General features: G+C 41.1%; 1 protein-coding gene across 1 annotated transcript in view; it reads right to left on the bottom strand.

The window, feature by feature from the left end:
* Positions 1 to 4,535: 4,535 nt before the first annotated feature.
* TESMIN (testis expressed metallothionein like protein) overlaps positions 4,536 to 12,434 on the bottom strand; it is a 35,172-nt gene continuing 27,273 nt past the window's right edge. The window contains exons 9-13 of the mRNA XM_074956896.1: positions 11,863 to 11,934; positions 9,895 to 9,997; positions 7,447 to 7,584; positions 6,434 to 6,609; positions 4,536 to 4,728 (exon numbers count right to left, since the gene is read on the bottom strand). Of these exons, the coding sequence (XP_074812997.1) occupies positions 4,536 to 4,728; positions 6,434 to 6,609; positions 7,447 to 7,584; positions 9,895 to 9,997; positions 11,863 to 11,934 (682 nt within the window). The remainder of the gene's footprint in view (positions 4,729 to 6,433; positions 6,610 to 7,446; positions 7,585 to 9,894; positions 9,998 to 11,862; positions 11,935 to 12,434) is intronic.

Here is a 12,434-nt window from a genome sequence, read left to right as displayed (position 1 = left end):
TCTCAATCAGCTGAATCAAGGGAGAGCACCACTTCTTCAGCCCTAAACCCCATGGAGGAAGTATTTAGGCCCTTTGCTGGCACACCCATGCCACCAATGAGATTGCCCTGCGATGACACATTTAGGTTATTGGACAGTGGAAACATACAGGTGGAAGATGTCCTGGATGCCTTGGACCTTCCACTACTAGAATCAGAGATGCAGAGGCCTATGCCAGTAGCCAAGGGATCCTCAAAAGAACCCTCACCATCCCTTGCCCAAGAAGATGTCCCCCACTGTCCCTGCAATGCCCACTCTCAATAGGTGGGACAGTAAGCCGCTTAACTCATGATGCACCTTGGGTGGCTAGTGAAGAACCAATACACTTAGTTCACAGGCTTGTGGAAGCCATAGTGGGTTTCCTGAGGCCCTTTGGGGGAAACTAATGAATTTGGTATAATATCGAGTGTGATTTGTCAGGATGACAAATTCTTGGCTGAGGGGAGGATGTAAGCAGAGTTTGAATGAGCTCTCCCCTGACATCTAGTGGTGAGCTGTGTGGAAAAAGACTTCAGGAGCTGATCTTGTTTGCATGGACACACCCACCCTGCCTAGGTGCTCAGCATGATGCGATTGCTTGCCCAAATGATCACTTGTGGCTGATGTTGGATCCCCAGTCTCCTTGTTATATGGGCAGGAGTAATAAAGGGTTGTTAACCTTGTTGTGTGAACCGAGGGCAGCAGAACTGCACCTGGCATACCCCGCTGGAGGGATTCACCCTCAACTGAACGGCACTCGCTAGGCGGGGGACATGGGTTCCAAAGCCCAATGAGTTGAGAGAGGGTGGGGGACAGGTACTTGTGGTGTGGGCCCTGTTTAAGGGTTCTAGACACCATTTGACTATTTCTTTCTCCATGGTATAATAAAAGAGCTAATTTAGATTCAATTGAGAGTATTATTACATGCTGCAGAGCTACTTTGGGACAGTGTCTCTATTGCAAGAGATTATCCAGTGTGCACCAGCAGTGTGGCTCCCCCACTAACAGCTGAAATCACTGAGAGCTGTCTTAAGTGGGGGGCCCTGAAGACATCTTGGTGAGTGGGTGACTGGTGGAGAGGTGCAGCAAGTGGCCAGCAGGGCGGTTGGTGGTGAGGCGTGGCAAGCAGCCAGCAGGGTGGCTGGTGGTGTGGGCCAGAGCAGAGCCCTGCAGAGAGGCGTGGTAATCGGCCGTTGGGGTGATGACCGAGTGCCTGAGCAGTGGAGCGTGTAAGGTGCCGTCTTACTCCCCCTGCCCGTGCAGGGCCAGAAAGATTAATAAAGCCACAAAAGAAGGGTGTGGCAGAACTGGGAATTGAACCCAGGTTTCCTGAGTTCAGTACCTCCAGTTCAGTGCCTTAGTCATAAGACCATCCCTGTCCAGGGTATAATACTGTGTAATGCAGATATAGCCTGCATTCTAATTAGTGCCATTCTTAACCCCACTAATCATTCGGAAGAACAGAATTTATTTTACTGAAAAATGGCAGCAAATAGGCCTGCTGTAATTTAAGGAAATTAAACTGAACATTGCATAGCATAAAAAGAAACTCTATCAGGACAACATCTATATGAGGGAGACAGAGAGAGGAATTAAATAAAAGACATTCAAAGTTTTAAAAATAAATTATATGCAGGATCATGAATAAATGATTCAGGAAATACACTTAAATTAAATAGTATATTATAATGTCCTTTTAAACGTAATTTAAAGTTCAGAGCAGAGGGAGGGAACCTCTGTTATTTTTGTGAGGAGTGGACTTAACACAGCGTTTGTCATAGGAATACATTGTGTTTGGATATTTGTGTGGTTTTTGTGAAAATGAGGTTTCAGCATTTATTTGAAACACATGATATTCAACGTTAAATACCTAAATGTATTGAGAAGTCTGCTTAACTTGCTGAATAAGGAAAGTCTGCAGACAGGAAGAAAGACATTATAGTAACAGGTTTCAGAGTAGCAGCCGTGTTAGTCTGTATTCGCAAAAAGAAAAGGAGTACTTGTGGCACCTTAGAGACTAACAAATTTATTTGAGCATAAGCTTTCGTGAGCTACAGCTCACTTCATTGGATGCATTCAGTGGAATTTTCCACTGAATGCATCCGATGAAGTGAGCTGTAGCTCACAAAAGCTCATGCTCAAATAAATTGGTTAGTCTCTAAGGTGCCACAAGTACTTCTTTTCTTTTTATTATAGTAATAGAAATTGTCAGACCAGACCAAAGTTTCAACTAGTCTGGTACTTTTTCTCTGCAGTTGCCAACACTATAAGTTTCAGAAGAAAGTGTAAAATCCCCATGTTGTTGAAGCTTAATCATAATAAAGGTACAATACTATACCATGGAGGGAATGCCTTCATGTCCTCAGCCAATGATCAGTTTATGAAATTAAGTATTTAAGTATTAATTACTGTAGTTTTCATGTTACTAGTATAATTGCTGATATTTCAAAACTCTAAATATTTGCATATTTAAAATATTTGCATGATTTGATAAGACTAGTTTCCCCTCTGATTCGGTAATTTAAATGCTTTATGTCTAAATAAAATAGATTACATTCTGTTCTCAGATTCATCAGTGTAAATCCATTGAAGTCAGTGGAGTTACATTGATTCACGTGAGAGGAGAATTAGGCTCAATATCCAGTGTCTGTATATAGACTGATAAAGTATGGATTGGAACTCTACTGTACAATACTGCAGTGAAATATCCTATTAGTGCAGTGCAACTGGATATGATGCAAAAACAAGCATCCTGACAAAGTCTTTTTGAAGAATTTTTGCTTCTGAGGGTTTGTCTACATGGTGCAGCAATGCCCACTAACGGGGTGCGAATTTTAAAGAGCACCAACATGCTGTGTACTAACTGGCCTCTGTAGACCCTGGTAGCGCACACTAAATGCTCCCTAGTGCATGTTACTGTAGTGCTATGGAATCAGTAACTATGTTCACATGCAGTAGGAAACATTTAGTGCACACCAGCAGAGTCTTTGTGGGCCAGTTAGTGTGCAGCATGCAGTGTGCTTTAGAATTCACAACCCTCTAGCATGCATTATCAAGCTGTGTAGACAAACCCTGTGATAAATTAAGCTATTAAGATGTTAATTTCAAACACTGATTCTAGAAATTGCTCAAAATACAGAATGCTGTAGCATGTAAATTACCTATACGCAGTAGGAGCTATTGATTGTCATAAATAAGTTCTGAAGCATACACTACCTCTTATGTTTTATTTGCGTTTTTATACATATGGTTCACAACAAAGTTATATTAAATAAAAACAATGACATTTGAAATACCTGGAAAGAAGATTTAGGCTTCCATCTAGCAAAGCACTTAACTTGCTTAATTTTATTCATGTGAATAGTCCTTGTTGAAGGTGATGGGATTACCCAGGTGATTAAATTTAAGCCCGTATTTAAATGCTTTGCTGGACCAGGGACATAGTGGAAGAATACTATAAGAAATAGGAAAAAACAAATGAAATAAAAACACTGCTCTGTCATATCAAACTCCAGTATAGAGCAGTGTGGAAGTGTTTTTAGAACATTAGTATTTGTGATAACATATAAAACTTGGAAATAAATTGATTAAATATTTATTGTGTGAATAAAGATGGACCTAAGTGAGGATGCAAAAATGTGAACACCTTCAAAATACAGTTATCTGCAGGTAGACTGAATATTGACAGGTACAGTATATATAGACCCAAACCAAATATTCACAAAACTCCCACAAAAATGGGCAGTGAATGTTTAATCCCTTTTAAAGTAGTGAAGCTCTACTTATTATAATTGGAAGAGCAGGTGTGGGGATAGGGTCTAGAGAAAACTTTGAGGCCTTGATTTTCAGCTGCGCCTCCATCCAATCTCCATTTCTGCAGGTGTTTTTGGGCACCCGTAGTGAACTGCATATATAAATATCAATCATTCACATCTAACTACCAGATTTGAGGGAGCAAAATTGCAACTGCAAAAATGAAAGGCCATATCTAAAAATCTTGGGTTTAATATTTAATTTTTTCCCCAAACTGGAAAAGTAGAGAAAACACCAAAAGATGTATATTACAAGTTATAAAGTAGCTCTCTACTCTTCTGATTTTAATAAGTACTTTCATAGTACTAAAAGGGGCCTAATCCTAAAATAGGCCTCTTTTGGGGCTTAATCCTAAAATCATTGACTTCGATACCTTACTTAGGTAAACTCCCCTCAAAACCATGTAAATTATTTGGATTTCAATGGCAGTTTTGTTTGGGTAAAGATTTCAGAATCTGGCCCAAAGCAATGATGTTGTTTTATGCAAAATTCTTTAACATAAGTAAAATATTCTAGGTGACTCTGAAATGTTTTGGTCCTGATTCTGATCTCACTTAAACCCTGTAATTCAGAATCAACTGAGTTAAAGTCAATGGAGTTAAGTCAGTGTGAGATCAAAATCAGCCCACCGAGTAATAATAGTACTCAGAATACAGTGATGCGCAATAAAGTGAACACTCATTAGTTTTAGAATACATTGTACATTACTCAACTGTCAGCCCTTTGGACTTAAATTCTGAATGTAGAATTTGTGATAAGCATCTCCCAAACTCTTCCAAGATCATTTGTTCTGCTAGACAAAGAGAGTAAGCTTCTTTTTCTGCCTCTTCAGCTTGTGCCAGGAGACAAGCACACGTTGCTTCAACCACTTCCCAGGATATACATGTAGTAGGTTGCCTGTCAGGAAAAAAAACACAATATAAAATACTTGAATAGTAAACACTCAATATATGAAAGGCAAATTACACTCTACTAAACTTACTGAAACTGAAAATACATAGTGCTGAGTCACGGTAGTTGCATAGTTACTAGATAGCATATTCCTGTGGGACATCTTAGTCCTCTACTTGTAACAGCTCTAGAAGCCAACAAGCTGCTTCTGAATCCTCCTAATTAATCACATGTAAGATAGTTTTCAGAGTAGCAGCTGTGTTAGTCTGTATTCGCAAAAAGAAAAGGAGTACTTGTGGCACCTTAGAGACAAACAAATTTATTTGAGCATAAGCTTTTGTGAGCTACAGCTCACTTCATCGGATGCAAATGAGCTGTAGCTCACGAAAGCTTATGCTCAAATAAATTTGTTAGTCTCTAAGGTGCCACAAGTACTCCTTTTCTTTTTATGTAAGATAGTGTTCACACTAAGGGATAAGTGCATCCAAGTGCTGCATACATAGTACAAGTTGGGAAAGATGGTGCAATGAATTTCTTTCCTCTTTTGTAAGAAACAGTAAGATTCCCACCTTTACAGTCAAGGAACATGATCTACCATCTAAGAGGCCTAGTCAGGCACCATGGTATTTGTTGCAGGAAGCAACACACATTAGCTGGAAACATACTCTGCTCATTTTTAAGCAAAAAGCAGTGAGTGTCCTCTCCTGGCACTCAGAGCCATCTTGCTTCAAGTCAACAGGATGACTCTTGTAACCACCATATGGTTGCCATCATTCCACTCCCCCTGCAGCATGACTCAAGCAACTAATGGCAGGACTTAGTACTAACTAACTAATTAACCAACCTCACAAGTACATGCACAAACAGCAAGCCTACAAAAACTATTTAAATTAATCAAAATAAGTCACCAGTCAGTTTTTAAAACAGAATTAATAATATGATTTTTTTAAAATTATATATGAAGGTTAAAAATCAAAAAGCCGTGGTTGATGCAGTGAAAAATTCATCTTGCATAGAAGCTTCTGGGCCTGATGCAAGGTCCATTGAAGTCAATGGAGAGACTCCTATAGATTTCAATGGACTTTGGATCCTTATTAAGTTTTATTACGTTTATTAGGATGGTCCCTAGGGTCCACAAAAGAATGGGGTCCTGTTGGGCTGGGCACTGTTAAGAGTAGTAGACAGTCCCTGCCCCATATAGCTTACAATCTACATGGGCAAGACAGACAACAAGTAGAGGGGAAAGGGGTATAACATACAAGCAGGGTGAACAACGTGATCACCTGCAAACATTGTGTAAATGACATTTTAAAAAAATTCTTTGGCCACGATTTTGTTAAGAGGGGATTAGCTAAATCGAAAGACAAATGAAGGGAGAAGGGATGCTAAAAATGAGTGGGACGGGGAAGAGAGAAGAGTGGGGGAAGGATCAGGTCCTCAATCAGTAAAAAAGTAATTGCAGTTTGGTAAGTAGGTGTAATATTTATAAACCCTAAACGATGCACAGTGTATTCCTAACGGGTTTGTCTTAAATGACCTTTCTAAGCCTATAAATCCAAAATTATGTGTGGATCCACAGATATCTGTTATACAAATCATTAGTCAATATTAGTCACTATTTTTTAGATAACCCAGTGATGGGCACTTCAGAAAAATCTAAAATAACATGGACAGATAGATGGACTTCATTTTGTTAATGCCAAATATTCACCTGTCTCGTCTAGATTTTGATAACATATCAAATGTAGATGTTGAAACAAGGATGTTTCCTTCATTATTTCTAATCTCTGTGTAGTTTGGCATGTTCATTAGTGTTTTTCGATCTGGGCTTTCTTCATAATTTTTGCAACCAATGCATTTGCAAATAGAGGAACACATAATTTTTGCCTGGAAAAAACAAAATACTTTGATTTAAACAAACACTAAAATCATAAATTACTAAACATACATAAGAGTATCCATTGGAGCCGTGCTACCACAGACTCACCCTGACTGTTCCAGTCCTGGAGACTCCCAGAGGGAGACTAGAGAAAAGTCAACAGAGCAAGGGGCTATTATCAGCTTTTCCAAGTATTCTCTGTGGGGCCACAGAGGGGAATGATTGGGATGTGTATGCCTCGAACCCTGCACATGGCCCACCCACTCCTTCCCTCTAGCCTGCCTAGTCTCCTTCAGCTCCCCCAGCATGGACTCCAGACATCTGGAGGACTTTGCTGGATCAGATGGGAGGGCAATGACACAGAAGCAACTGAGCCACCCTTCCACACGGACAGGAAAAATCTGCACTTGGGGCCTGATCCAAAAGTCCAATGAAGCCAATGGGAAACTGTCCTCTGCCTTCAAATACTTTTGGATCGGGGTGGGGCAAGGCCCTTCAGGGACTACACAACAACTGAGAACTGGTGGAGCGTAGTTGTGCTTTGCTCCTCCCAACACAGCCTTTCCCCATCCCCTACACTGGAGCAAGGAGTGCAGTTGGCATAGGAGCTGGCTGAGAGCTCCTCCACCCCCATAGGGAAATCCTCAGCTGGTGACCCACAGCCAGATCAGGGAAAAGGATCTGTCCCCCTAAGTTGAATAAGATTTAGAACGAACAATCTGAGGGGGGAAAAGACAAATATTTATTTTTAGTGTCTAACATTATTTATGCAAAAACAGCTGGATCAGAACATATCCATTTTCATTAAGAACATGATTAATGCTAGGAAAGCTCACTTGACTAACCTCAAAGCACTCACAATAATTCTTAAGGCACCCTGAGCGCTTGCAATTACATCCTTTGTTGTGGCGAGGTTTAATATCCCCCAGTTTCCCTTTCCCAATCTTTGGTAGGAAAGCTTCTGGGTTTCTATCAAGACAAGCCTAGAACAAAAAGCATTGGCATGCGAGACATTCACAGAAATTTTCTTTATGTAAAATACAAGATCAACTGTGCTTATGAAAAAAAAAGTACTTGCCTGTAATTCTTATTCTCTGAGGTATGTGCAATAGACCCACACCTCTGAGTCTGGATATCTAGTGTAAAGTAAGTGGGAATTCCTATAACTCAAAATTCTGAGCTGACAGGGCTCAGCCAAGGGTACCATGTGCTGTCCCTCTTATGGTAAACTCTAGTGACTCCTACTCTCCAGCTCACTTAGGATTAGTCTGGTACATGGCACATTATTCTTAAATAATCTTAATATAATATGGCTCAATCACGAAATGCTACAGCTCACTCATTGTGCAAACTGAAGCCACTGTCACCAGAAATATAACATTCCATGTAAGAAACTTGAAGTCACTGGTATTTATCTGAGGAGGTTTCATCAGATTTATAAATATCATACTGAGGGTCTGATCTAAAGCCCTTTTGTTGAAGACAATGGGAGTCTTTCAGTTGACTTCAATAGGTTTTCAATCAGGCCTTAAGATTTCATGACACCAAGGACTTCTAAAAGGCAGGCTTTAAATGTAACAAGCCCCTCATGAATCGGAGGAAAAGGGACAGCAGAGAAACTGGTCTGCCTTCAGCATGGTGATACACACAACTGAAACAGGACCCAGAGGTGAAAGTAAGCCGGTACGCCCCGGTACGGCGTACCGGCAAGAGCTGGTGCGCCGTACCAGGGTGGATTGGCTTCCCTGGGTGCAATTTAAAGGGCCTGTGGCTCCCAGCAGCGGCTGGAGCCCCTGGCCCTTTAAATTGCTGCCAGAGCCCCGCTGCCGGAGCCGGGGCGGAGATTTAAAGGACCCGGGGCGGTAGCAGCGGCTGAGCCCTGGGCCCTTTAAATCGTCCCCGGAGCCCCACCGCCGCTTCCCCAGGGCTCTGGCAGGCTCTGGGGACGATTTAAAGGGCCCGGGGCAGCAGTGGCGGCTGGAGCCCCGTCCCTGGAGCCCTGCTACCGGAGCCCTGGGGAAGCGGAGGTGGGGCTCCAGAGACGATTTAAAGGGCCCAGGGCTCCAGCCGCCGCTACCACCCCGGGCCCTTTAAACCGCTGCCAGAGCCCCCGGCTGCCGCTGTTACCGCAGGGAGGGGGAAGGAGGCACTTGCCGGTACAGGGTGCGCTGGGGCTGGCTCTGACCCCCCTCAGCCCCGCCCCTTCTGGGAGCCAGAGCCGGCCCCAGCCCAGCCCCGTACCGGTAAGTCCCTAGACTTACTTTCATCCCTGCAGTAACCAAATATACTCTCCCAGATATACTCTCCACGATGCAATCTGAAGTAGCAAGGAGAACTTCAGGCACCTGCTTGGAGAGTCCAAACCTCTCCAGCTTTACCATCCAAAGAGCCATGCTGACACAGAAAGAAATCCAAGGGTATGATGCAATGAAGTGCCATGGTTTTGTGTGATCAGATGTGACAAAACTCTCAGTCTGATGAGATCAGCATCAGCTACTACCACTATTCACAGTGCTTAGAACTATATTGGGGAATTCCTGACAGTTGCACTCTAGGAGCACAGACCAAGTAATACAGAGTTATTACAACGCACCTACCTTTGGAAAATAGATTTCTTTTATGTTCAAATTTTACAAAAATTAGCTAGATAATATAATTCTGTCATAACAACCGAGATAGATATACTATATTGCTTCTTGCATAGCAATTAGCCCTCTATTTTTCACTCTTTTATTCCCCTCAAAGGTTAATCAAAGGCTCCAAATATGGAGGTAATCTTCCTTCCAAGACAGCAGGTTCAACATGGCTGCCATTGAAGAGCCTTTATATTACTGCATGAGTCATACAGAAAGAGTAACAAAAGGGCCCTGTGAAATGCCCATTCCTCTCATGTTGAGGTCTGTCAGACTGGATAGCAACTTGGATATCAGTTTCTTCTGTTTGATTTTGAGACATTACACATTTTTTCTTCCAAGTGAAAATCTTTTCTTAAATTAAATTCTGATATGCTCCACTTCCCTCCAATTTTTTCGAGGACATACCTCACAGTTCAGCTAAAATAATGCTGATTATGATCCAAAAGGGTCAAAAGTCCTATGAAGTGAATGAAAATTTTTAACTGCAATGACTTTTTTTTATTTAAAAACAATATACGGACTATACGCCACTTACTCTATCTAGGTTTTAAATCGGATTATTTTAAATTACAGAATTTTTGAAGCCGAACCAAAACCAACAAAAACACTTGTATATTTTTTCCTGTCTGAACTAGATACATATTATACTTTTATTACCTTAATAGCTTTAAACCGCTCAGTTTCATGAAGTGGATTGTTGTAACAATTATTACAGTTGCAGTTGTTGCAAAAATCACCATTGGCAAAGCAATCGCAATATCTGTGATTAACAAAGCAAATATATATACAAATTTAGAATTTTTCATCATTCTCCTTTTTCAAGAAAGAATTTCTGGTAACCAAACAAGAAACATATATGTCTCACACACACACTATATCTGATGCTTACTTCTCTCTCACACATTTTATAATCTATGCCAAAACCATAATGACATAATGAAATTCTATCAGCATCTGTATATCTCTCTCTCTATATATATATCATAGAATCATAGAATATCAGGGTTAGAAGGGACCTCAGGAGGTCATCTAATCCAACCCCCTGCTCAAAGCAGGACCAATCCCCAATTAAATCATCCCAGCCAGGGCTTTGTCAAGCCTGACCTTAAAAACTTCTAAGGCAGGAGATTCTACCACCTCCCTAGGTAACGCATTCCAGTGTTTCACCACCCTCCTAGTGAAAAAGTTTTTCCTAATATCCAACCTAAACCTCCCCCACTGCAACTTGAGACCATTACTCCTTGTCCTGTCATCTTCTACCACTGAGAATAGTCTAGAACCATCCTCTTTGGAACCACCTCTCAGGTAGTTGAAAGCAGCTATCAAATCCCCCCTTGTTCTTCTCTTCTGCAGACTAAACAATCCCAGTTCCCTCAGCCTCTCCTCATAAGTCATGTGTTCCAGACCCCTAATCATTTTTGTTGTCCTTCGCTGGATTCTCTCCAATTTTTCCACATCCTTCTTGTAGTGTGGGGCCCAAAACTGGACACAGTACTCCAGATGAGGCCTCACCAATTTCGAATAGAGGGGAACGATCACGTCCCTCGATCTGCTGGCTATGCCCCTACTTATACATCCCAAAATGCCATTGGCCTTCTTGGCAACAAGGGCACACTGTTGACTCATATCCAGCTTCTCGTCCACTGTCACCCCTAGGTCCTTTTCCGCAGAACTGCTGCCTAGCCATTCGGTCCCCAGTCTGTAGCGGTGCATTGGATTCTTCCGTCCTAAGTGCAGGACCCTGCACTTATCCTTGTTGAAGCTCATCAGATTTCTCTTGGCCCAATCCTCCAATTTGTCTAGGTCCCTCTGTATCCTATCCCTATCTGCCACCGTATCTACCACTCCTCCTAGTTTAGTATCATCCGCAAATTTGCTGAGAGTGCAATCCACACCATCCTCCAGATCATTTATGAAGATATTGAACAAAACCGGCCCCAGGACCGACCCTTGGGGCACTCCACTTGATACCGGCTGCCATCTAGACACGGAGCCATTGATCACTACCCTTTGAGCCCGACAATCTAGCCAACTTTCTATCCACCTTATAGTCCATTCATCCAGCCCATACTTCTTTAACTTGCTGGCACGAATACTGTGGGAGACAGTGTCAAAAGCTTTGCTAAAGTCAAGAAACAATACATCCACTGCTTTCCCTTCATCCACAGAAACAGTAATCTCATCATAGAAGGCGATTAGATTAGTCAGGCATGACCTTCCCTTGGTGAATCCATGCTGACTGTTCCTGATGTATATATATACATGGTGAGGAGTGAGCCTCAAGTATACAGAAGTTGATACAATTTCATAATGTTTTTGCCACATATTATAATCAATATTATTTAGTTTCAGGTTTTATTCTTCAAAATTCTGGACCATATGTAGTCATGTACACTTCTGGGCCAGATCCACGGGTGGTGTAAACAGGCCTAGCTACAATGACCACAATGGGGTTACACTAATTTACATCCACTAAGGATCTGACTCTCTCTGGTTTTAACCCAACATACTAATTGTATATTTTGGGACATAGATGCATTCTATTTCGTGTTTTCTAAGCTTTGCCTTTTCCAGAATAAACTTAGCTCATATTTCATAATAAATGCTAGTTTGTAAGTTACTTACAATTTCAAACACTGAGATTTGGTACAGTTACATGGTTTTTTAGATTTTGTATCCCATGAACTAAGAGGCAATCTATAAAGTTTAAAAAAGAAAAGAAATTAAATGATACTTGAATGTAAAAACTTATTAAAATAAATTATGATTCTTTTTCCCCCAAACCACAAATCCTGACTTTTTAGCATCAGGTATCAGTATTATTTAAAGATGATTTGCAAATACAGCATAATTAAGAAAGATTTATTAGCTATAGAATTATATGGTGAATTCCCCATAGTTAGATTTAGAGTCGTCAGCATATAAATTAACGTTTAAAACTGATATATTTTATTTTTTCAGGTCCCCAAAGTCCAAATCACTGACTCCAAGTGATGCCTAGCATGCGCTATGCTTGTAACATCACATCAACTATGGAGTCTGCCGGAACATACAGCAGGCAAATCGGACGGTTTAGGAGACGTCAGATAAACACAGATTTTTTTTAAAGCATATTATGTAGGTTCTCTCAATTTTTTTTAATGTAGCATGAAATAAAGGAATGTCAAATTCTTGAAATATTTCAGAGTTGAAAGAAA

Source organism: Natator depressus, chromosome 6 (assembly GCF_965152275.1).
Source record: "Natator depressus isolate rNatDep1 chromosome 6, rNatDep2.hap1, whole genome shotgun sequence".
NCBI classification, from domain to species: Eukaryota; Metazoa; Chordata; order Testudines; family Cheloniidae; genus Natator; species Natator depressus.
Note: the sequence above shows the minus strand (reverse complement) of the source record. Positions and strands in the feature narration are given on the sequence as shown.